General features: G+C 40.1%; 1 protein-coding gene across 6 annotated transcripts in view; it reads right to left on the reverse strand.

Moving 5' to 3' along the window:
• Positions 1-27536, reverse strand: part of MYO16 (myosin XVI) — a 513550-nt gene that overhangs the window by 258989 nt on the left and 227025 nt on the right. For all 6 annotated transcript variants that reach the window (XM_037024949.2, XM_073212365.1, XM_073212366.1 and 3 more), the window contains exons 11-14: positions 24309-24419; positions 20011-20076; positions 9799-9926; positions 4993-5098 (exon numbers count right to left, since the gene is read on the reverse strand). In XM_037024949.2, the coding sequence (XP_036880844.2) occupies positions 4993-5098; positions 9799-9926; positions 20011-20076; positions 24309-24419 (411 nt within the window). The remainder of the gene's footprint in view (positions 1-4992; positions 5099-9798; positions 9927-20010; positions 20077-24308; positions 24420-27536) is intronic.

Genomic DNA, 27536 nt, shown 5'->3' on the forward strand with positions numbered 1-27536 from the left:
ATCTCTTCACACACACACACATCTGCACAACTCAACACATGTTATTTGAGCCTTTAACTTGAATAGAAAAGTAGAAACGCTTTTTTGGAGTTGGAAGGAAGGAATCATTGTCGTTAATAGAGCAAAAGTCAGAATTTATTTTAAAAATAATAAATTAACTTAAGCATTTGCCTGTAACTTTCTTTTGAACCCATATTTACTTTACACACATACTGCTCAGTCATGAGCCCTACAGAACCCTGGCTGCAACCTGTTTATGCCCCACGCCAACTCTGTTCTGTGGAAACAGAATAAGAATTCTAGATGAAGCCGTGTTTCTTAGTGCCACGTGTCCTGTCAGAGGTGGGGAGTTCAGGACTTTACAATCCTGTTAATGAAGCTCTTCAGATTAATCCTGGCATCTAAGATTTCCTTTGACACCTTAATCCTTAAACATTTATTATAAAACAAACAAAATTTCTTCTAACAATTGACTGTGCCTCTGATAATGGTGATAACCCCAAAAAGTCTGAAAATCTGGACAGTTCAAAGGTATTTTTCTATTTTTTTTCCAATAAGGATGTTATAAGCAGTTCCTGAATCAGCCACAAGTGGGAGTACAATAACCTCATTGATAACCCTGGGTTGGTCTTTGTCGTTTCTGGTGATAGTATTTTTTAAGAATTTTACTCTAAATTAAAGGAAAAAACGTTGCTGCTACTTTTTAACTTTCTGGCCACTGCTCAAGTAAGGCATCCAATTCACCTGGAAGTATTTCATTTTTTGAAAGATTATAAAGCAACACTTTGATTCTAATCATGAATCAAAAGTGCCAAAAGTTGTGGTAATAGTGAAACATAGTAAAACACCTGTTTTCAAAGTTTGAACTTTTGGGTGAAACATACTGAATCTTTACAGAAATTCTAAATTTAGATCTTTCTATAATAATCTAATTTTAAGGATCCTGAGTTGGTACTAGTGATGACAGAAATGTCTTCTGAAAAATAATTTGAACTAGTTTTTTTGAAGGTTCTATTTTTTTTACTCCTTTCCAATAATTAATATCAAATGAACACACAGTGAAACTTAAATGTAAGCACACACATTTTAAACATGTATAATATTACACTAAATGTTCAAAAATTCATTTAAAGGATTAGAATTGATTTTTTAAAGATAGTTTGGCTTCTAGTTATTTTGCTGATGTATCTGAAATTAAACGGATCCTTTTTATCATAGAAAAGGGACATGAAAGATGATCAGTAACATGTGTCCAGACCGGAAGGGTAATGGCTCAGGACAAGGGCTTTGGAGAAGTAGTTGCTCCCACATTCCTGCTAAACACAGATTATATTACACTGAGCAAGTTCATGAATTCCCCAAATCTCATTTTCCATTTTCCTTTATTCTAACACAGGAGTAACTCCATCTGTGGTCATCAATGTCAGGGGGATAAAGCTCTCTGCTTGGTGCCTGGCATATGGTAAGCATTCAACGAATAAAAAGATTAATTTTATTTTTGTTAATAATAATAGAAAACACTTTTATTGTGCTGATTATGTGCCAGGCACTATTCTAAAGATCTATGCATATAATATATAATATATAATATATAATATATAATATATAATATATAATATATAATATATAATATATAATATAGGCATAATATAAAATTATATATATATATACACACACACATACATGTATATGTATGCATCTGTGTGTATGTATATATATCTAGGTTCTTGAATCCTCATAACTAGGATATCCATTTTATAGAAAAGGAAATTGAGAGATTAAGTCATTTTCCCAAGGCTCAGAGCTTATAAATAGTGGAACTGGGATCTGAGCGCCGGCAATCTCGCTGCAGAATCGTTGTTTCTAGTCACTGCACCACAGGGCTACCACTACTAGAATAACCGTGAAGGCATATATGGCACACTGCTAACATAGCACAAACACTACTGAACAAAATATAAAAACTCACATGGCATTCTTTCATTGTGCACGGCTAGTCCATAATTCAAGTTTAAAATATTGGTTAGACTGAAATACTTTTTTTATCTTTATACACTTGACCAATAGGTGGCACTAAACAAATGTGTTAAGAGAAATACAGAAGAAAATGCCAAATGGGTACTGTTTCACTGTTTACTTTAATTTTGAAGCAACATAATGAGAATGTGGCACAGTAATAAAACTTTAAATAAAAATATAGGTAAAGGGAAGTAAGTGTATATTTTCTCAGTACTTACTGATTCAAGTATTATTGGCATGACGTGTTTCTATTTACATTGTATGGTATTTTTTCTATAAAATTTTAATAGCTATGCCACTACAAGTTATGTGCCATCATCACCGCAATAGTTAGCCTACTGTATTTTCCAAAAGGAAAAACCTGTGGTCTCCTCAATAAAAAGAATGACTTACTCAAACTGACCCCATTGCTGTGTTCTATGAAAGCAGTTGCTCAATAAATATTTATTTAAGAATTTGAATGGAATTGAATGTCTCTTAAAGTTGAAACTCATTGGGGCCAGAATCAGTGAAAAGTCCCAGGCAGTTTTTTTTTCCCAGAAGATGACTCGGTGTTCCAATAAGCCTACCGCCACGGAAAATCCCCCGCTTCTACAGTATAAATTCAAATACAAGGGATTAGAAACAACGGCCTTCCGAACTGACCTTGCTGTTCTATGATTGTTCAGGGGAACCACAGCAGTATCTGTGGTGACAGGATACAAACCCATCTGTCCCTTTGTGAAGTGCTTGCTGAAGCCCGTGGCAAAGGCGGGATATGAACTTCTGCAGACTTCTAAGATGGATCATTTGAAGGATATGATTTAGAAATATTACAGCCGTGCACCCTTAGAAATATGTGGATCAGCCACATAAAACTCATCTATTGAGCTCAGTGCTGAGCTCCCCCTTTCTCGTGCACTCCGCACCCCTTCTTGGACAGCACTGCTCACCACATCACCATAGGATTTATAAATGGCCAGCATCCTCCTGAACCCCTTCAGTTGGTTCTTTGGCTCCCACCACGCCAAATAACAATCTTTAATTTATAAATCTTTCTTCATGCCATTGATGTAACCACAAGGAAAATGTTCTCTACTCCTCAGCCTCACACTCTCTTCTGCTGAAGCTCATCCCAAACTGTCCTTCCTTTACGTCAGTACATTCTTTACTATTTGTTCTTTGGTAACTGCTGTTCAGAATAACCTCTAATGGCTGCTTTTCCTCACACTACAGTAAGATCCAGGGCGAAGTGGCTTGCTTTAGGCCCAGCCAGAACTTGCCAGCATAAGATCCTACGTGCATGTTGGCCACTCACACAGCCCCATATGGCCACGTCATGCCCCTGGGCCTGAAGAAAACTGGAGCCATCCTAACGGGCTGGGATTGACGTGATACTGTGACTGTCTGAGAGGCTGAAAGAGGCTGCGGTCACAAAAAAGTTCAGGTTTCTGGCTGTGGGAATGAGGACATGGCTGTGCCACTGACTGTGATGAGTACCCTGGGAGGAGAAAGCTCCATAAATCAGACTCTGGATGTGTCTCTGGGGTCCTGGGGAGGTCCAGGAAGGCTGCTAGACAGGCGGGGCTGTGTCTTAGGAAGGGGACGAGGATGCAATTAGGATGGAGAGTAAAGGCATCTGAATGGGCCAGTGAGCTCAAGCCAGGGCAGAGTGTGGAACCCGAGTTCCCTAAAGTAACTGGGCTCCTATAAAAGGGTCTCATTTTGTCTGAAGTTTAGAACAGTTATCATGCACTTCTATTATTCTCAAGTGATTTCCTTTATAAATGCTGACATGTGGAGGGTCAGCTCTGTAGGTAGGGACTTCCAGAGCAGCACCTTTCTGTTCTGATCATTTTCTACATTGGTTATAAATTGCCTCTGTTCGCTCTGCTAGCAGTTCCGTCTTGCATGTGTGCAGGATTGCAAGAGTCTTCTATTAGACCTTAAGTTCATCCTCCAATCTGTTGCATCCTGGGCAAAACTTGTTCACAAACTTGCTACCACTGGGTAAAAATAAGAGAATCTGTCTACAGACAAGCACCTGCAGGTGTCTCCTTCAGTGAAACTTCTAAGTTTTATTGTGTGAAATTTCTGACCTTTATTTTAGCTGTTAATAGGCCCTTTTGGTTCCTCCTTGAGTCCTGGCAGTATTTTAGACAGATAAAGCATTACGATAAGGTGTCATCCAATAAGAGCAAGTGTTATTGAATGTAATTTAAAATAAGTTTCAAATTGGGTGAAGGAAGTCAAAAGGTACAGACTTCCAGGTATAAGGTAAATCAGCCTTGCAGGTGTCATGTGCTGCATGGCGACTACTGTTAATAATGCTGTATTGTATGTTTGAAAGTTGCTAAGAGAGCAAATCCTACCATCAGGGGACAAAAATACTTTGTAACTATGTGTAATCATGGGCATTAATCTTGTGATCATTTTGTAATATTTATATAACTAGTATAGGTTAAATTATTATATACACACATATACATATATATGCATATATTAAATCATTATGCTATATGCATAAAATGAATACAATGTTATATGTCAAAAAAAATCAATTTTGGGGTTGAAGGTTTATTACCTGCCCATTAATGTCATTAAGTTTAATGTCATCAGTTCCTTTATATACATTGAAGCTTTATGATCAGCACCCATTAATCCCCCCCAAAAGCTGCTTATCAGACCAAACCCCTCAATGTATCTACACACCAAAGTGGGACTGTCTTTGTGAACAACAATCTCTAACTGTGTTACATGTTTTCAATCCAACTGTTCTGAACAACTGCAAAAAAAGAGTTCATCCAAAATATCTTAAAACACATACAAGAAAATTAGCCTTTGCTTGAACAGGCCTCTAGCTTTTTTTTCTGTATTTCCACAAATTTTGACCCACTTACGGTCAAACATATGGTCTATTACAATGTCCCTCTTTAATTGTAAACTACATTTTTCTTGGTTCAACATATTCTCCAACACCAACAGGAAACTTACATGTTTAAATTTGGAATCAAATACAGGCCTGCTGGAGCCAGACCTACAGGTTAGGTGTTGCATTATTTGTTTGCTGGCTTCGGACTTTCCAGATCCTCTTTCTCCACTAAACGAAAGAGAAAACATTAATTTATTATTTTGGAAATGTCATAAAAACGTAATAACCAGAGAAAATTCCTAGACACAAAGATGGTGAGGGAATGCTATAACAGCTTCTAATGAGCTAATGGTACCATTTAACTCTGCCATGGGATTCATTCATCCAAAATATTTGGTACACACACTATGTCACGAGTCCTGTGGTATTTTGGATGCTGGGACCACAGATGAACTGGATGCAGGACCACAGGTGATGGGACTGCCTCCACCCATTATCCAACCAAGTAGAACCACGCGGCATAGGTGGCCTATAGCAGAGAGGTCAGGCAGCAGGAAGGCCACTCTCCCCTCGTCCTCAGCTTTGTAAGTGAAAGTGTGTGAGGGGGACCCAGGTGGTGGCCCGCTAGGGTGACATGCATGAGCCCTCAAGCTGCATGGCCTGGCCTTGTCAAATCCTTCTGAGCCTTCCAGGAAGGACATCACATCTTCCTTGGAAAAGTCAGTACATCTCTCTGAGCTTTCCTTCTCTTTACTTCACCGTGCACGTCAAGCATGCAGCTACCGAAACAACGGTGGTAAGATGGTCAGACGTGAGTAGGTGAGTAAAGTGCATGGCACTCAGCAGACCCGAAAATGGCCTGTTTTTCCCCTGAATTTGCTGTCAGATTCAACATTCCATGTTTTCATTTTCCTTTAATGGAGGAACCAGCACTATAAACTGTTATTTATAATGACAATACTTTTGATATTTTCCAGGCATACTTCAAAACTTACCTAATTCCTACAAGTAACAGCTGCCCTCTCTTCCTCATGCTTGACGATACAGGGTTAATAAGATCCCCATACAATGATCACAGTGCCAAAGTGGTCTGATATAAAATGTTTCTATGGCATCCAGATGGAATACCTATAAATGGTTGTTATTCATCAGACAGCCAAAATATTGAAAATACATATAAAGTCTGTTTACTAGCACTTTCTCAGATTTGTCCTTTGAACATTTGTTCTAATGAATTTGATGAAAGGGCATTTGCCAGACAAGAAGCCAGAATCTACTTCTTTTTATTCAAGTCTCCAGTGGTTACCAAATGTTTCCATTCCCAACAGCTCTGCTGACCATAACACTGAACCACTTCTCAAACAACCACCCTCGAAGTCCCAGTAGAGCAGGTGACAACGACCTGCCCTAAATAAAGAGTTTTTTTCCCCAGGTTCAAAGACCTTTTCTTTTAACCTTCTAATTATAGAAAAGAAACAATCTAGGCCTTCTGTGATGGAGATGTGACTTCCACAATTATACTTGCTGTTGCAAACATTCCATTACCAAGCAAAATAATTTGATATTTCATGAATCTTGCTTTTATGGAGATTTTGCTTGCATCCACTCACTGAATCTTGAAAATGCCATTTGCCCTTTTAAAATAATGCCCAATCTTTCCTAGGAAGCTAAGTGAGGCGCACCATGAGCCAGAGCCCGTATCAGGCTTTGTGGGCAGGACACAGCTCCCTGCGCCCTCTGCTGGGATGCTCTCAAGTAACCACGAACCACACACAGGCATGGTTATAATGCAGCAGGCTCAGTGAGGGACTGACCCCACGTAAAGGACCAGGAACACCTCCTAGAGGAGACTGAGAGGACTTCTGGGTAAGGTGGGCTGGGCTGACTTCTGGACAATGAAGGCAGCATTTATCCAGCACTGAATATTCAGCAGTATTCTCTGAGCATCTTTTGAACAACGTGAAACAGGTGGCAAGTCTAGAGTGGCCAAGGAGGTGGACAGTCTCTCTCTGCCGACTGCAGAAGCAGAGGCATGTGAGTAAATGGGGTGACCTGGTGGCCATGCGTCCCTCTCTCCTGCCCACCTTTGTGTTCCCTCTATTGCTACAAGCAGGGACAGAGAAATGATCAACTCTCTTAGCTTGCTAAAAATCACATGCATTTTAAGCATCTCATACAATCTCAGAATGGCCACATTTTATTTAAACTTTGGATAAAATACAAGGAAGTAACAGAAAAGAAAACATGGAGTAAGAGGCTTGGCTCCACAGGATATCAGGTAAAAACTGAAACTCCTAGTTCACCATTCAGGAAACATTCCTTGATCTGAAAGTCCAAGTCCATAATGAAACCAGAAACTGACCCAGGATTTTTGGTGGTGCCAATCATGGATCCTTCAGAATTTGGAAGCTTATGTGAACAGCCTTGTTGACTAAGGCTGCACACGACAGAGGCAGAGCCTATACTGTTTATTTCAAAGTGATTTGTATGGCTAGTATGTAACATTTATTTAGGTTCGCTCACCTTACTGTTAGGATCATGGACATCTGTCACACATGCTCAGCCAGTTAATTAAAACCGTCTGTCAAGCCTTCAGGTAATTCAAGGTGAGACAGATTATGGTGGACTCCCAACTCTCAGTAATAGCCCAGGGCAAAGATCTGCAAATTATTAAAAGCTGTTCCTCCAAGTGCAGCCTGGTGTGTTAGTGGGGTGTGTTACAACAAAATTAGTAATACAATTAAAATTTGAAAATAAAGTATGAAATTTTCTGGTCTAGTCCTAAATTACAGTACTTCTATTCCAAGAGTATTGGAGTTCTGATCTCCAAATTTTAAATTATTCTTTGTAAATGCTTGTTATGGGACATGGCAGACACTAAATAAATGATCTTAGCAATGTATTTAGTTGAATGCTAAATTTACTAATTTTAAAGCATTAATATCAATGGAGAAAGCCTTTTTTTTTAGCCAACACAATGAGAACATAAAGAAGCTACATTAAAACACCAACCCTGAAAGCAGAAGAGAATAAATAATAAGCCGTTGTGATCACAAGTTTGTTTTATCTATTCTGAAACTTGAATGAGAACCTCTTTTTTTCAGACTAAGTGGTTGATCCATGGCATTATTAGCCTTTATAAGTGTTCCAGGAAAACTAGTTCTGCAGAATCTTCACAAGCCCTACTGGAAAGACGATTCCATGAACAAGTATATGGAGAAATCACTGGACCAAAGATAAACAGGCATCTTTACTGAAAGAACCTGCTAGACATGGTGACCTCTGAAATGGGCAGATTCCCAAAGGATAGGAATTCAGTGGCACCTCAGAACTTTGTTAAGGACCAATGTCTGTCATAAGAATTAAGTGCACTCAGTAACAATTTAGGTCAATGCACAGATTTGTGACCATAATTTTAGGGGAGACGTGGGTGGGCTGGTGAAAGCCTCTTCACCCTCAGATGGCTGCAGGCTAGCTGTGCCCTGGCATCTGGCTGTGAGAGTGATCAAGCACTGCTCAGGCTCGGAAGCCAGACTATGGGGCTCACACCACACATACAACATCTACCCGGCCCTGGATTAATGAATCACCACTTACTGATTCACACCATGGGGCTCATATCCCAGGTTCACCATTTACTAACCATGAGACCCTGGACGAATTAGCTAATGCTTCTAATACTCAGTCACCTGAGAAACAACAGGGTGCTAATAATACAAATAATGCCTGTTTTATCAAGTCACTAGAGTAACAAATAAGATAATACATGGAAAACCCCTAGTGGAGGGTCTTGAAAACTTTAGCAAGCTTTCAATAAATATTAGTTACTACTGTCAAACTATTATACACTCCCCACAATTAAAAAATGTTTTCCTTTTTGTAAAAGTAAGACCTGAAAGCCCAATAAATAAAGAAGATAAAAATAGTTGCTGAATTCAAACACGGGTGGAGACACCTCCCCTCCCAGTGCCTCTTATCTTGGGCACGCTTGTGTGCAAAAGGAAACTTGCATGCTGTTTGGAAAACCAGAACACTAAAGTTTGCAACTCATCAGTCTGACCCTCTGTGGAATTTTTCATGAAATCCATAATGCAGAAGTACATAAATAAGTGCTTATTTAAATGTCTTTGGGATTCTAGCCAGGTTTCCATCTTTACCCTCTTCTGTTTCACTTTGGTGAGCTGTGCAATGTTTTATTTACACATTCTGTTTTCAACAAACACTACAGGTGATAGCTTAAAGCAAAGCCCCAGGTATTTATCAAAGTCCCCTCCTGTAGAAACTTCTCCTAACATAAAACATAATTCTCAATGCAGATCACATTTGAGACCTAAACATTTCTTTAATCCTTTATCAATACATAATCACATTTCACCTCTTTTTCTTGTGGTATTTTTTTTTAAATCAGTGTGAAGAATTTTTGCTTCAGTGTAAACCATCTGAGCTAATGTCACTATTAGGTTTCAATGAAAAAAAACCTCTGGGGTATATAATTTTGGAATAATGAGGAAAGCTAAATACCTAGAAGCGGGTGGGAAAATCCACATTCCCAAGGAAATTGTTTGCATTTTGTATTTTGGGCAGCACCACATTTTGGAGAACTGTATTTACAGGTTCGCCAATATCGGGGCCTCTCTTTCCCCATGTATTCTAAGGTCTGAAAGCGAGAACAGTCTGGTTCTAAGCTGCAAATCTTCCAAACGGATAGAGTTCCAGGTTAGGTTTGGGGTATTGATTCCGCCACTCTCAGGGCTATTTCTAATAACAAAGATGTTTCTCTCTGCAAGGCGTCAAATGAACTTATTGCAAAGGCATCCTGAGCTGCAAGCTGCCGAGAAGACCAGTCAACATAAACATGAGAACCGAGGACAGTTTTCCTGGCAAGCACCCAGCAAAACCGGAGCCTGGGTGGCGAGGGCCGGGCTCACCTGAGCACGAAGCACTGGGGCCGCTGCTGCTGGAAGAGCTGGTGGAAGGCTCGCTCGGCGCAGGAGAAGATGTGAGGGGGCAGAGAGCTGCGGGGCTGCCCGGAGCTGCGCAGGTACAGCTGCGAGACCTGCAGAGGGCACAGCACCACTGTCTCTGTGAAATGGGCTCCGCTCAGCACCCTCCCCATCGTGCGCTCGCTTATTTCCAACATACAAAACCAAATGGATCTCCAGATTTGAATCTCAGCTGTAATACAAACATTTGCAAAATCACACCCCTCTCTGCACCTCCCAAGTGTTCACGGTGGTCAACTGGACACACACGGGGCCTTGGTTCCTCGGGCGACAGGCTTTGCATTATCCTGCTGTCCCAAAAAAGAGCAAATCATAGAAATTCAGCACAACAGATGCCCACGAAATAAGCTGAAACCCACTTTCATCAAATACAATTTCTGGCAATTTACATCAAATACAGTTTCTCTCTGTGACATTTAGTTTCAGGAACATAAGATAGAAAAGATTTTTTAATTTGGATAGAAGGCAGCTGCCACTGAAATGCATATGGATTTACAAATTTCTCAGGAAAACAAAAATTACATTAACTTAATTTCAGAGAGTGATTTACGATGATCGCCATGGTGATTCGGTACCAGTAGTTTTAGTCCTTTTGAGTTTCCAGTGAATTCTGTCACACATTCCAATAAAATCTAAGTGACAGGAAGATTTCTGAGTCATGAAGAAATACTAGACAAATTTAATTTCTTAATCTTTATTTTATAAAACTACCAGCCTACAGCTTCAAAGTGTCGAGGTTGGAAGTTCAGAAGAAGGTGGAGGACCCGCTGCAGGATGAACACAGGGAGCCTGGTGGCTGCATGGCCCCTGTGACAGCAGCTGGTGGCTGCGTGGCCCCCATGACAGTGGCTGGCTCCGTGGCTCTCCAGGCATTACAGGGACAGTGGGGAACGAGGCCTCATGATGAGATGGAGCAGGGCATCAGCTACAATGTCCTGCTTTTGATGAGTGTGTCGAGGTCACATTGGTGACTGTCTTTGTTTATAGGAAATACACAGCACGTGTATTTAAGGTTGATGCAACATGCCAGCAAATCGTTTGAAAATGGTTGTGGAAAAACACTGTTTGTACTGTTTTTCTGCAATCTTCCATACATCTCAAGAAACCTTCAGACAGCCACAGTCATTAAATGTGGCTCTGGTGGAGAGACCAAAAACAGAGATGACAGGATGGACTAAGAACTCCACTCCAACCCACATGGGTGGGACTTGGTGTCTGATGGGGGCTACATCACTTCTCAGTAGCAAAGGATAGTGGCCATAAAATTGTAAAGGAAGCATACATTGCCCTCTCTCTATGCCATATGTAAAAATGAATTAATTCCAGATGAATTTAAGCCCCAAATTTAAATGGCAAGATTTAATCTACTTAAACAAGTATACAGAACCATAATCTCATGATTTTGGAATAAGGACACAGGGCTCACAAACACAAATTTTAATGGGAATGATGGCTCAGTCTCACAACATGTAACAACTTCTGCTCTACCACCAACCGGTAGGTATATATAATAATAAAGGTCGAGCAAAGACAGGAGAATAAGCTGGGCATACAGTCAATAAATTGTCAGTATTTCCTAAATGCCTCTCACAAATCAGGGAGAAAAACTGGAATAAAATAGAAAATTGGGCAAAGAATATAAATGGAAATGAATGACAAATCCATATGAGAAAAGGTGCAGGAACTCTGGGAAGCAGGAACGTGCTCCTTCAAACAGCAGGTGCCGTGGTACCCATGGAACACCGGGGCTTGGTCTGCACCAGTTTAATGATGACGGCTTGAACGTGCCAAGTGCCTGCTGCTTTCTCAGCACCTTATATTCACTCATGCAATTGTCTTAGCAACCTCTGATTAGTGTCTGAGAAAGATCTTCCTTTTTATAGATAAGGAAACTGATAGAAGTTAGTGACTGGTCCACGGCCACATAGCTATTTAGTGGTAGAGCTGGTCTCATACTGCAGTATTTGCCAGGGCTAGAAAAACACATTGCAACACCAAGTGTTTTTGCTCTAACTAATTAGAAGAACAATTTGGCAAATACCTTCTAAACATAAGGAGGTAGGTTTGACTAGGAAGCCCTCTGAGAAACTACCAAACATTAGCAAAAAAACTCCATGCAACACAGTTCTTGACACTCTTTGTAGAACAGAAAATGCAGCAATAATTTTAAAGTCTGTATAGGGATTAATGAATAAATCTGATTGTGTTTCACTATGATAATATACTATAGGGCATTTAGAATAAGTTAACTAAACCTGAACCTTTAAACATGGAAAATTTTGAAAGCATAATGGTTAATGAAGATTTTTTATAACAATATAGTTAACATGTCTTCTTAGTGACTTATTATAGAAAATAATGGTATATTTATTTTTATTGCATATATACAGCAGTGTACCCTCATCTGAAAAACATCTGTCCCAAGACCCCCAATAGATGCTTTAAACCAGATAGTTCCAAACCCTATGTATATTATTTTTCTCCTATTTATACATACCTATGATAAAGTTTAATTTATAAAACTAGGTGCAGTAAGAGATTAACAACTAATAATAAAACAAAAATTACAACAATATACTGTAATAAAGTTATGTGAATGTGGTCTCTCCTTCTCTCTCTCAAAATATCTTACTGCTCTGCACCTCACCCTCCTTGGGTTAACGTGAAATGACAAAATACCTGTGTGATGAGATGGAGTGAGGTGGACGACGTAGGCATGGTCACGTGTGCTAGTGACCTTGTGACCATGTGTCAGGAGGATCATGCGCATCTGGACCACAGGGACTGCAGGTAACCATATGTGCACACACACGGCCAGCATACAAAAGCCTGGATGCCGGCAGAGCGCCCTCAGGACACCGGTCAGCACTGCTTATGAAAAGCGACAGGCTGAAGCAGCACCTCCTGCTGGCGGCACACCACACCACCTGACCGACCCAAGACACCCCGCAATGAAACACACCTTTTTCTTTCTGTACTTCCCAGAAAATAAGCGTCACATTTAAGCTAGGACACCATGTTTTCTTATCTTTGAAGCTGTATCCCAGTCTCAGGAGTGTATGTGAAAGTATGGCTTTTTCAATTTCAAATAGCTTTGAAAGAGACAAGAAACAAATACGGGTGGTGAGCAAATACTTATTATACTTTTTTGTATTTCTAATTAGCCCATAATTAAAATGCATATTAAAGTAACTAATGAGAGTGATAGATACATTGTAAGTCATATGCCAACTAAAGAATTTTAGCCCAGCTTTTTTTACTTGCAGAACAAATTTCTATTCTTTCTGAAATCTTGAGCTAACACAATTTCACTTCTGCTCAAGTCCAACATGGACCTAATCAAGTTTCGACAAAATACTTCAACTCCGTCTGCAAAATCCTGCTGAGGGCTTCCTTAGAGCAAAGTGAGGCAGAGGACACCCGGGGCAGAGGACACCCAGGGCAGAGGGCTCCCGCTCTGTGTCTTTACGCCCGTTCGGAGTTACATCCCCCCTGCAGGCCGAGCAGCAGAGATCAGATGTGCCCATGGATCCTGAGCGTCTCCATGTCTCTACATAATGATCAAACTAATACTATTTCTCAGCTCCCTTCTCTCATAAATCCCCTTTTCAGGTGGTGGTAGAGTCTATGTTATAGAATATTACATTGCTATGATCTGGTAATACTTAGCTTGATGCTGATTCTATGGTTTATAAGCAATGCAAATATGAAATGATTATGTATTTCCTATTTAGTTATTTCTACTGAACCTTGAAGATTGTCACCTATGCAGTCTGGCTTGCTCAATGACAGACAAGCCTTGTAACATTCACACTGGCTGTGGTCACCGTGATCATCTTCGTTAGTAATATTACTGTTATGTTCTCATTTGGTCCAGCCAGTATCCTCAGGGCCAGCCACCTCCTTCCCACAGGCCCACTCTCTCCTCTGCACCTTATCCTCTCCTATTCTGCATCATTTGGGGTCAAGGATTCTGGTCAGTGGGAATTTCAAGCGCTCTACTTTCTCCCATGGAGGAGATGACATCAGGACCCCTCCCCCCGCACCCCGTGGTCATCTCTCTCTTCCCTGGACTCTGTGGTTCTGATGAATAAGCTCTTTGTTCACACATCAGGGGCCTCCTCTCTTCTACTGTGCATGACACTCTCTATAATCTGCCAGGAGGTACAGAATCCTGCTGTGTTCTGATTTCTGAAGCTCCCCTGCAGTTCCATAGCTTTTGAGGTGCCCAGTCACAGGCCCCCAGCTCCAGGGTCCAGTGACCTGTGGAACCTCCGTGAGGGCAACAGCCTGACTTGTCCAAGGCTGATGGCTTCTCACTAGAGCATGACTATGTCCCTCTAGTTGCCTGATTCGATGACTTACTCATTATCTTCATAACTACATATAGGTGAACTGTTCTGGGAAAAAAATAGATTTGTTTTTACAAAGGATCACATATAATTTAAAAAGCGTTTTAGCCTCTGGGCTCCACATTTGTGCTGCTGAGTAACCTGTCATGCATTTGCCCCAGGGTTCCATGACCTGGGTTTAAATTCTGTCTCTACTACTCACAGAGAACTTAGAAAAAACTTAAATCTCCTTACATCTCAGTTTTTTCACCTCTAAAGTGGAAATAATCATTCTTATACCAATTGGGCTGCCTTTCACGATTAAATGCGACACCACCCAGAAAGCCCTGTGCAGCACACCTGCCGTGTAATAAACCCTACCCAGCGTCAGGTCTTCCGTCCCAGCCCTGCTCCCCAATGGCTGACAAGCCCCACGCCATCACCGCAGCCACAGCTGAACGCCACCATGCCTGGTGATGAGAACGCAAGACTCTCCCAGACTAACAGGAGCAAAGCCTGTGTCACCAACTGACCTCTTCTTATTTGTGCCTCAAATAAATTGCTCTGTGCATAGCTGCCAGTGTCTTTCACAGACTAACTCCATGTCTTTCTTCCTACCACTGGTCCCAGGTCAGGCCCTGATACCCTTGCTCTGGGATTATTTCAGGATCTGCTAACTAGTCTTGTTGACTAAATGCCTCTGTTTCTCAAACCCATGGTAACAGGCTCATAAGTACTTCTGTATCAAGTTCTTTTTTTCTTTTCCAGTGATTTTTATTTTCTAAAACTAAAAGTCAAACTCACTACCTCAGCTTTATAAGTAAGGCCTAAACCAGATTTTCAATTATTCAACTTTTTCTATATCTTGTTCTTATCAAATTGGTCTGTGCTTTCCTCTAAACAATCTTACATTTTTTCATCTCCAAAGTGTGACTCTCAACCATCTTCCAAATAGCCACGCTCCCCAGAATGAACCGCTCTTTCGCTTTGCCCCAGCCAATCACGTTCACTCCCCATGCTGCGCCTTTCTTAACCTGACACCGCTCCCTCCCCTCGAACCTCCTGACTTGTCCCCTAATCCTGCACACCCGCAATACAGCTCTGCCCCTGTCCTCGGCTACAGGGCAAGTCTGCTTGCTTCTCTTCATTATTTATGCATTGTCTCCAGAATGTCTATGCACTCTTCAAGGTCAAGGAGACTCTTGCTTAGTATCCCTAATGATCTAACACAATGTATTATGTTTAATGGACTCAATAAATGTTTGTTGGTTTGGTAAATTACTCTTGCTCTGATTGTAAGGTTGCTGTTTTTGTAAAGCCCATTGAGAAAGATGGAGCAACTCTTCTTACCTCGCCTTCTCCCCTACTGCTGCCCTGTTAAGTGCCTTCCATCAGTAGGCAGTACAATAATCAACCCTTTTCCCCACTGGTTATGCTGCATCTAGAGCTGCCTGCCTCCTGGCCCACCAAGTTGCCCTCCCCCAGGGACAGTTAGCATCAGACCAGCACGTGGCAGTCAGCCATTGGAGGCGAGGGCTGTTGGCTGTCACGTGTACATATACATATTAGTCTAGAATGAAGTTTGCCACAGAGAGTGTTTCACATCTGTGATTAATGACCTACCAGAAATAAGGAATGAATATTATGCAAAGGCTTAATATAACACAGTTAATGTTAACAAAAGCAAGACACAGACAGTACATGTGGATTTTTTTTTTCAATGTGCAACATAGAAATCATTCTACTGGTCTATGTAATCTTCATAGATATGATCATATCAATGCTTTAGCTATTTCTTTTATTCAATCGATCCACACAGGAAGAAACCAAACTGTGTGAACAAAATGTATCACTTAAAATAATAAACATGCAAATAATTATAATTAATAGACATATAAAAGAAATGGAAGTTTCTCTTGTATCCATAGGACAAGGAGATAAATGTGGACTTGATTTGGTACATGAACACCTGATTTAAAATTACAAGGTATTCTTATTGCTACAGAGGATGCCCACAAATTCAACCAACAGTTAAGTGCTTGTATCTCCTCAATATCAATAACTTTATGGGTCATTGCTTATATGCCAGGGAGTACAAACTATCTGATTCTATATGATGGATATGAATTCCAAAAGCACCACTGTAAAATCACATGGTGATCTCTAAAAAGTGGGGAGTTTTATTGTAAGCTTTACATTAGTGCATATTCTACCTGAATATATTTGTTTTCCTCTTACATTCTATGCCAGAGTCAATTGGAAATTATGAATATTGGGGGTAATACATACAATTTATATGTCACATTCACCATTTTAACTTTTAATGAACTGTTCTGGAAAAAATCTCAATGCATTAAATCTTATTCCTAAATTAAGAAAGAAATACATCTCAATGTTTCTCTCCATTCCTCTACTAGCATGTATTTCTGACAGAACTGCAAATACAACATATTATTTGAAGCCATAAAACTGCCATACTGTTGACACCCTAAAAACACACCAACCACAAAATAAGAAGTTTTGTTCCATTATGAGACTCAATATATATGATGAGAAATGCCCACTATAAATGAGGCAAAATTTTCTCTAATCCTTAGGATTTGATCTCTAGGTTTATATAAGCATTTAAATAGCAGTTATACATGTACATATTTGTATTCAATTATTTAAACTGGCTTTTGTCCCACCACAACATTCTTATTGACTCTAGCAATCAAATGTGACACTGTAAATATAAGCCAGGAACAATATATTAATAGTTAACTTTAAATAGCAGGTATTCTGTCTCTCTCTTAAACTGAAAAATAATGAACTTGTAAAATAGCAAAGAGTTAGACATCTGTAAAACTGTCTAAAACAGAATAGAAAGCCCCAAAATCTTATTTATAAAAGAAAGGTGGAAAATTGCCAATGGAGCTTATACAACTTAAACAACTACCAAATTAAACTCAAAGAATGTAGAAAGAGAGAAACAGTAAAAATAAAAAGCTGAAATCAATTATATAGAGAATTACAATAGAAAAATTTGAAAGTCAAATTTTTTTCTTTGAAAAGATGAATATAATTAATAAATTCCTAGTAAATTGATTTTTAAGTCAGAGAAAGCATAAACTACCAACATATGCAACAGATAAATCATTCAAAATTCAACAAATATTTAAAAAACAGTATTACAAACAACTGCATGCCAAAATTTTTTGAAGATTAAATACAATGAACAGAATTCTTAAAAAAACAAATATATTAAAAACTGACACAGAAAGAAATAAAAATACAACAATCTATTTGCCCAAAGAGTAAACTCAAAACTTAAACATTTCCAATTACTTTTATGGTTCCAACATAATTTTGATATTAAAAATCTAAAAAAAAAAGTACAAAGAATTATTCATTGAAAGAAGTTTTTAAGACCCAAATAAGTGAGTGTATTTAGGCTACTACAAAAAAGTTTTCTTTTACCAAGTTGAACTGCTGATTTAATGCAGTCAAATTTCAAAATCCCAGGAGATTTTTTTTTTCAAGGAAATTGATAAATTGATCTAAACTATAAAGGAAATACAAAGGGCCAAGAATATTCCTAGGGGAATTTTTAAGAGCAAAGGTGGAGGACTTAGACTACAAAACACATTTATTATAACAGATCAGTGGAGCTGAATGGAAATGCCAGGAACAGACCCATTCATATTGGTTATCTTTTATGCAAAGGAATCAGTGCAATGTAGTGGGAAAGGATGGTATTTCAAGAAATAGTGCTGTGTTCATTGGATAGACAGAAAGAAAAACCTGGATCCTACCTCTCACAGGATATTTTCAATTCACATTGACAGTGGAAAAGGATGTCAACCACAATATCTTAACTCCTTACATCAATAAGAAAAATATAAACAAACCAATTAAAAAATTTTTAATTTAAAAATCGGATGAAAGCCTTGAGTAGACACTTCAGAAAGAGGTTACCAGTTGTATGAGAGTTATATGGAAAAGGTGGTCAGTATCATCGGTTATCAGAGAAACACAAATTAAAATAATGAAATTCTGGGTACTATAGACCCAGTAGAATGATAAATAGCCACATAAAACAAATGAAAGTTGGACAAAGAAGAAGAGTAACTGGAATTTCTATATTCTATTGTTCAGAATGTAAATTAGTGCAACGGCTAGGAAAATTGTCGGTATTTACAAAAACAGAACACATACACCCTTCGATGTACCAATTCTATCCTTAGGTATATATTCAACAAAGTAAGTACATGTTATCCAAGACATGCTAGAATGTTCACAGCAGTAATATCCTTGCCCAAACACATTGAATTTCCATGGGATTTAACAGTTAAATGAATGTCTGTATATCCATAAAGTGGAATTTTATACAGAAATAAAAAAGAAAATCCTACTGTACTTAATGTATTGCTACACAAAAATCCTAGAGGAGTCTCTCACCCATAATACTGAGAGGAAGGGGCCAGGTACAGGGGAAGGATATTTTGTAAGATTCCATTTTTATAAATTTCATGCATGTCCCAGGCGATAACAGTCAGAATAGTGGCAGCATTTGTGGAGGGCCTGCTGACCGAGACGGGACACTGAGGGGGCATCTGTGGTCCCACCAGCGCACTATTTCATTATCTGCACTATGGTTTCAAGAGGGTCCTAACTGCGTAAGATGGTGGAGCAAAACATTTAATTTTTATATTTATATTATAAATATATATATTTATAAACACTTCACAATATTTATACTTCAATAAACATCTTTACCCAAAAAATTAGTTATGATTCAACAGCAAAGCGCCAGATACAGCACTGAACCTTCCCACAAAGCTCTGCAGCAGCCCATGTCAGGTTAACGTCCGTCCACTGACCGGACGCCTGAGGTGACCGTAGGGGCTGCTGCCTGGCCTGAGTGTGTGTGGCTCGCACAGACTCTTGGATTGCCCAGGGCTCAGGGTGGGCTTGGACTGGGTGGGCACAGTGAGGAGAGTGGGCACGTTCCCATGCGATGTTAAAGCACCAGTAGAATTGACTTTTGTGTAGAACCATGGAGAGGGGTCTAGTGAGGGGCACTCTCGCTGTCATGAGGCATTTCTGTGAGAATTCTTAGTTGATGCCTCAGGAGCTTAAAGGGAGCAATCTCTCTCCCCTCTCCAACAACACCTCCAGCATGTCCCTGCTTCAGGGGCGTCTGTCAGCACCTCTCCCCCTGTCTGTCATGTTCCTGCTCCCTGTGAGAGGCTGCTTCACACCAGGACCAGCCTTGTGGCTACACAAAACACAGTGCTCCCACAATAGTATTTTTGATCCATTCCTACACAGAAATCACACTGCATTTTCAGCTGTCTGCAATTTCCCAAAAGCAATCCTCTTTTAATTTTTCAATCATATCTTAAAAGTGGGAAGTCATTTGGAGAAATGCATAAAATGCAGTATGACCCTTCCTGTTCCCATTGTTTTAACATCATAAAATTCTTCTATAAAAGGGGTCATGATGTTCAACTAAGGACCCTAAACCATGGAAAATAGAGTAATATATTATTTAACTTTAGAAGACTGTCTAGCGACTACAATCATTTAAGGATTACAGAATGTAATTATGCACAGGAATCTTGAAATAATGTAATATTCTTTTTCAATGTTTTGTCAGAACAAAATAAAGTTACTATTACACAGACATTCAATTTAGAATTTTCAGAAATGTTTGATCTTCCTTATTGTTGTGGGTTTCCTTCTTAATCAGTTATTTGATACAAACAGGTATGTCTGGTGAGTGTTACTCTGTTATTAAATGATAATTTAATTTCATACTCACCGTGGTGGAATAGATTGGAAGCTCCTTGAACGGGTTAACAAGCAAGACGATGTCCCCAATGAAAGTCTGTTGAAAGAAAGGATATAAATAATTTGTGAACCATATAAATTAGCACCCTTAAAATTAAAAATTATGTAACTTTAAAGTCATTGTGCAAAATGTACACAGAATATGTAAGAGCCATATATTAACATTTTGTGAATTGTTTTAGCAGTTTGTGAACAGAGGAATAGAAAGGTTAAATTCAAATAAAACTAACAGGCTCATTTCCACTGAACACATTACAAGTGAAATGACTGGACTCTAAGTATCTCTTTCCTTAACAGGGTTTTATGAGAACGATATTGATAGAACATATAAAATCAGAACACACGGCCACATTTGCTGGAGGAAGTAAATGTACAGGATAATGATTTCCATGTCGTTACAGGGTAATAATAAAAATGTATGACTGAAAAGTTGAGAAACCCCAGAAAGCACACAAAAATACTTTTTTAATTATAAAAGGGCAAGTAATAAGATACAAAGGCACAAAGAGCAGATGGAACAAATGGAAATCAAGGAACAAAATGACTTAAGCCCCAATATATCAGTAACTACATCAAATGTAAGGCTACTAAATACTCTAATTAAAAGACAAAGATTATGGACTGGATTAAAATAATTTAAATACAAAGACTAAGAACATGTGAAAGTAAAGGGATAAAGCAAGATATTCCTGCAAACAACAAAAATAGCAAAATGCATTACTCAATTCTCAGAAAATATACTTTAAGATAAGCAGCAGTACCAGTGATAAAAGGGCACAGTGCACAGTAATAAAAATGATAAGTCAGGAAGACACAGCAATTCTGAAGAGATCATTTTGATGAAATGAAACATTGTAGATGCAAAGAAAGAAATTTTTGAATTGTAGATACCAAGAGATTTCCATTGTGTCATCTTTCTAATATATTCCTTTCGGTTTTGGGAGGTTGCTTTTGGTTTTTCGTTTTCCAATAGATTATAAATGTTCGGTCTCCCAAGAGTCACGAGAGTAGGCGGAACGGCATGGAAGCGTGGCAGGTACGGCCCAGCACTGCACGGTGCAGGGGGCTCTGGGTAAGACGGGCTGTATTAATTTGGAGAAATGTGTCCATCTGCATTATTTCCAATATCGTCAAAGTGAGGAGACTTTAGCTTCCGACACCAGCTTGGCGACTTCAGCCTCCTGAAGGGCTCGTAAAAAGAGGCTGGGCCACAACCAACCGGGTCACCTTGAGGGGAAGAGCAAGTCATTAAGTGGCTGCGATGAGAAAGGCTTTGCACTCAGCTAACCAGATGTTCCAGATCCCCTGCATTTATTTTCTAGGTTTTTCCCTTGAGTCTCAAGTCCTCTAGTGTGTTTGTAAGGAGAATACCGCCCCGTGCGAATTGGCCATCCATGAAGAGAGTTGACTGAAGATTCTTTTCTTCCTGTTGCTGTGGACAATAACTATTCAGTGAATGTGATGCCTCTATTCTGTGCATTTCCTACCAGGCAAATGTTTCATTACCTGCTACTCATTTTCTGTCTGATGGCTTGGGAACCTCCCATTGCTACAGACTGTAAGGGTACTTCCCAATGTGATATCCAAGGGGAATGCTACATACTTAGTCAAAAGAGTAACTTGCAGATCATTCTGGAAGATCATCTTACATAACAAATCAAACTATTGCAAAAAGAGATGAAAATCAGGGTGAAACAATTAATTCAGCTGAGATACTTTATCTTGGCTCTGATGGCCCTGGGCCGGGTGGCAGGAGTGGAAGCTGTCTTCTGCGTAGATTTTGAAGATAGAACTAATGAGATTTGCAGGAAAATCAAATGTGGGATATGCAAGGAAAACAAGGATCAATACCACGCTCTCTGGTCTGAGAACCGGAGGAAAGGGGTTCCCGTGAAGGGATGGGCGAGGCAAGGGCGGGGCATGTTGGGAGAGTGGGCACTGCCATCAGGTGATCAGGTTTGAATATTTTCATCTTGACACATCTCCTAAATGGTGCTTCTCTATCTGTGGAGAAGGAACACTTTTTTCTCCAATTCATCACAGACTGATACTTTCATAAAACAATGAAAATAAATTCCTGGAAACATGAAATTGAAAAAGACAAGGACATAACAAAATGCAAGTCTTGATTTTTACTAGATATAACAGACAGATGGAAACTAAGCCATCAAATTGCTATAAGAACTTCCAAATGCTTACTCTCATTGTAGACTGGTAATAAATTCACATAGCCAATGGTCCACAGGATACACTTTGAGAACCACCTGTTATTATTCAATCAGTAACATTTAAATTGCTTGTCTGTTCATTAAAGGGGAATGAACAGACGGAACATGCCGCACCGTAGAGCACTGGTCACAACACTGGACCGATCTTAGATGCTTTAGCTTTTCAATATTTCAGGTATCGAGACGAGGAAAGTTACGTCTCATGCGGTAGCAAATTTACGTCTTATGTGAACGTTAGCAAAGCAGTGAATGCTCATTCTGGTTATGCAGATAGAGAACCCAGGACAGTGGAGAGCATCTATGAACACGGCCCACCTTGTGAGGAGTGAGTGCCCGGAGTCGGACAGACAGGAAGTATTTGCCTTTCACGATAAGGAAGCGTGTGGCGCAGCTCACAGGGAGCAAAGCCAGCCTTCACTTGAGTCACTGAGCTCAGAGTCCAGCGCGGGAGCCGGACCTGAATCAAATCGCCAGTGAGGCCATCATCCCCGGCTGTGGGGGCTCTAAAGGAGCCTCGCCCACGGTGGCTGGAGCTGGAGGGTCGGGAAGGTTTGCTTGAAGACCGAAGAACTTTTGGGTGGGAGTTTGTAAAGCTAAGTATTTCATGGGGTAGGAAGGGAACTTCAGGGGAAGAAACAGTCCACGGAAGTCTCTGATGCAGGAAGCAGCACAGTGGTTAGTGGGTAAGTGTCCGCGACAATAGAGCTGGGGGGCTGGACCCCGAATAAGGATCGTGGCTGTCATCCCATGTGATCAGTAAGTCAGAGAGAAGTTTGACCAGGACTCTTGAGATTGCATTTATTCTTTACTAAAATTAGTCTAGTCCTTTGTGAGAGCGGATTGAAAGTGAAGGAAATTTCTTCCAGACAGGTGGGAGGCCGTTGGAGAAGGGCTGCCGGCTTTGAGGAGGACCGTGGCCGCCAAGACGGCGAGAGGCAGATTAAATGTACATTTGGGAGACAAAGCCCCTTGCAAAGCATGAAGGAAATAAAGAAATTCAAAACAATTCAGCAGTGGTTTTCTAATATACTTAGAAAGCTAAAAAGAAGAAGAATCAATACAAAACTGAGAAAGGCAAGAAAATGGAATAAGAATAACACACCAGTAACAGGACATTAACAGAGACCAAAGTAATCAGCTTCGCCACTTCATGCTGATGACTCAATTCCATTAATTTTGATAGAAGTATTTAATTTTAAGTGTATTTACAGTTGCAGGCAATTTATCCAAGCATTAAAGATGCTGCATTGAATTTTCATAGGCTAATCAGCACCTGACAATTCATTACTTGTAGGGAAATCTCAGACTTCCCATTTACATGAAAATTACTTAATCAATTTCTCAATAGGCTAGGGAAAAAAGGGTGTTTTCAAAAAGGGATAGCAGACATGGGCATAATCAAATTTCTCTACAGACATTCTGATTGAATTGCTCTGAGTTGAAAGTAACAAAATCAGCAAAAGAGTGAGAAAGAGAGACTGAGATTTCATGGTGTTTAAACTGCTATGCATATTGGAAAAAATAACACATATAACCAGGATAGAACCACAGCGAATCAATTCTGCATGCTGTTTTTCATCTGAGTCATTTATTTGTGTTCTGTTGTCTGAGATCTGTGCATAAATTATTTACTTTACAGACCAAGACATTTCCTGATAATTTAGAGGAACAATAGTTTCTCTTTCACGCAAATAGAGGCAGTCGCCAGGCGTGATAAACGTCTCTTTAGCTTCCTTCTCCATACCTAGCAGACTAAGGTAGAGTACATGAAACGAACACATTTTATAAGTGATCTGCAGATCCTGCTGGTTCCAGCAAATCTTCCCCAGCGAACATGACAACAGGAAAGCTGTCTGCTCTCAGGGGACCAACTCTAGCGGCACTCTGGAATCTGGATTTCTGCAGAACTCACCTTGTAAGGGAATGGGGGTTACCCTGAACTCTGAGCAGCCCACCTTAAGCTATCAGCAAGACCAGAAACAACAATCAGCCTTTGCAGCGAGACAAACGCAGAGCAGAAGGCAATTTGGAGGGCACCTACGTATATCTGATGGTTCGCAAAGCGCTTCTGAATCTCATAAAGCAGGCTGCGGTCGTTCAGCTCGCTGAGCGTGGCCAGGTCATCGTTGGGAGCGGGAGGCATTAGCTTGACCTGAGCAAAAAACAAGTAAGATCAATTCTAATTGCCTTCAGAACGACTTCCTCCACAGTTGAGTGTTCCATTTGCAATTACGTGCCAAAAATTTAAAGACCACATGAGTTTGAAACTGTTATTAAAAGATGATACGGTTCACACTTAAAAGGAACAAAAAAATCCAACACACATGTACACACACACCCAAATGTTACCTGACACCCCTCAAAACTATTAGTCTGTCAAAATCATTTCATCACATTGAGCCTCCCTGGCCCCTAGTTACGATTTAGGCAGCAGGATCCTCGGTAGGAGAAGAACGGGACAGCTCATTTCAGTGTTTCCAAAGCTAAAGCAAACTTCCACGACCGCTGTTGGCATGGTAAGGGAGCCGGGCCTGAATTTAGCTTCTGCATGCGTGTAGGAGGAGGCCAGATTGTAAAAGCAGATTCTAGAATTGTGGCTTGTGATTTTTATTCTGCTCTACATTGCTCTTAAGATTAAAGTAGCCATGAGGTTACGATAATTCTGTCATAAAGAGAAAATGCTTCCCTTTTCCATTTAATATAGAGTGCCAGTTTAAAAACTGGGCAAGGTTACAAATTTTTTTAAAAAATGTAATTGGGTTCTTTAATGAGATGGAAAATCTATCATTTACAAGTGGAAATGGGCAGTGCTTAACTTTATATATACAAGATATGCAACGAAAAAGTAGACACTTGATATACTGTGACAGCTCCAGCTTGCTTAAGTCAAACACGGAAGGGCTAAAGAGGGAGAATATTCTTCTCAGTGCCCACATTCACTGGTGCCCACGGAGATTTTTTTTAAAACAGCAAGTTTATTAGTATTATTTGTTTGTGTTTGTACTTGTAAGTCATATTTGCATTTGTATTATATATCATATTGTATGTACCACTGCTAAATAATTTGAATGTAAATATTATTATTTATTTGATAAATGTGGAGTGAAAAATATTACATTTTTAAAAAAATCTAAATGTAGGACTATTCCTCTTATGAGAATGGCTATTTCACAAAATGCAGTCTTTCTCATGAGTTTACAAATTCAGGTCATTGTTTATCCAGACGGTTTCTAATCCTGATGTCTTAACGATGGAAACTTGAATCCTTTACTGGGACTCTCAGACGGTCCAGAGAGTGGCTTGTTACGTCTTCCAATGGGAAGGGATCATGGCAGTGGGCTTTCTGGCACTGGAAATACCACCTTTTGTGTAATAGGAAACTCAATATTCCAACAGAACATTTTGATTTATTAAAAATTAATTTGTAAAATATTCCAGGCCTCAGAAATAGCAGAAGCAAGCCTCTCTCCCCCCCACAGGACATGCGCAGGTGTGCCCGCCAGCACCTCGAGTTTATTTCCTCTGCTGTGTAGTATTTCAAAGAAACATTTCTCAAAATATTTCTCGAAACCTATAGAGCATATACATGATCTTATTAAAATGAATTTTAATTAGGTAGGGGCTCAGTTTAAAGCTTTGAGAGTGTCAGAAATATTGACTTATACACTTCAGAGCGCTTCCAAAAAACTGGTACTTGTTGCTGATAAATAGAAGTCACGATGTCCCAGTTCTCCTAATATTTTCTGGGTTGTCAAAATCGATTTGGGGACTGTGTGGTATCAGTTTTATTAAACATTATACACTTAGTTCTACTTTGAAGAGACCCAGAGTCCCAAAGGCTGACAGCGAAGCAACCAGTGTCCCAGGCAGTTTTTCATTGTGCCTTTGTCATCGGTCCTGCCGATCTGGCTTTAGATCTCACACCGAGTTCAGCCTCCCCACTCCATTCTAAACTCATCTGATCCTAAGACATCGATTATTTCTGGATTCACCTGGGTGAATGGTGTTGAAATCTCAGTGGTATATCTTCCTAGCTGTGAAATTTGAATATTTTTCTTTTTCAACATCAGTAAGGCACTTTCAGTTGTCTTACACAATATGATAAATAGCGTAGGACCCTCATAGGCGGTTGTGGGATTACATTTGTGTGGAGGGCTTGGCACAGTGCCTGCTTCGGGATAGATATGCAGCGATGGGAGGCGCTGCTGTGTGGTTAGTGTAACATCCACAAAGGAATGTGGACACAGGTGGTGAACTTTCTGCCAGTCCCTCAGGGCTGGCTTTGGAGAATGCAGGGGAACTGAAGAGGGCACTGGGCCCATCTTTGCTGGTCTCAGCAAAGATACTTAGCCCTCATCTGATTTAGAAATTGGAGTTCTCATTCATGTATTTCTTGGGTCATCTGCTATGACATAATGAGGTAAAAATTCGGCATTCATACTGATATAGCCCAATATCTGTAATTAGCAGGTGCAGAACTTGGGGCTCAGAGAGGCCAGATAAGTGCCCTGGGGTCACCCAGCTGACAGGTCAGAAGTGGAAACTGGGATAATAACCATCAGGTACTAGTACTGGTTCTGGAAGATAATTCTAGCAGATGGTTCATACATCTGAAAATACGTTTGATAATTCGCCTTTTTTTTCTTGTTCATCTACTCTCCGCTGGGCGTTGTGCTAGGGGCTTAGCACAAATCAGGAAACGAGACCTTTCACCTCAGAGCATTTACTGTCACCAGGGAGAAGTAAGGACACCGACAAGGGACTACGAGTATAAAGAGGCCCATGGAGGAAGTAACAGGGGACTCTGAACAGAGGCAGAGTGCACTTGGTCGGGTGGCCTCAGAAGTCCCCTCTGAGGAGATCAGTCACCCTCTGGCATGCAGGTGAGGAAGAGCAGCCCCTGACCCTGGGGCCTCCTGCTACTTCCAGGGCTCCACACACCAGCCTCTCTGACTTTAGGGCCTTTAGTACAAGTCATAAAAAGAAGAAAAATTAAGAGGAAGATTTTTCTTCTTCAGAAGAAACAGTTTATGCTAAGGTAATAAAATCTTTCATGACTACACCTCTAATGAGCTCAATGTAAATTTCCACATGCCTACTTAGAAAAAGCATAAGGGGCAGTAACGGAAATCCCACATGTACCCAACAAGTCTGAAGGAGCCACCGCAGACATCTCACTGGGGTCGCTGAGGATGGCCACCCACGGGGCACGGCTGCCTCAGGGCGAGAGACAAAACTAGGCTGACAGTAAACACGGTGATGAAATGCG

Source organism: Manis javanica, chromosome 9, assembly GCF_040802235.1.
Source record: "Manis javanica isolate MJ-LG chromosome 9, MJ_LKY, whole genome shotgun sequence".
Classification (NCBI taxonomy): Eukaryota; Metazoa; Chordata; class Mammalia; order Pholidota; family Manidae; genus Manis; species Manis javanica.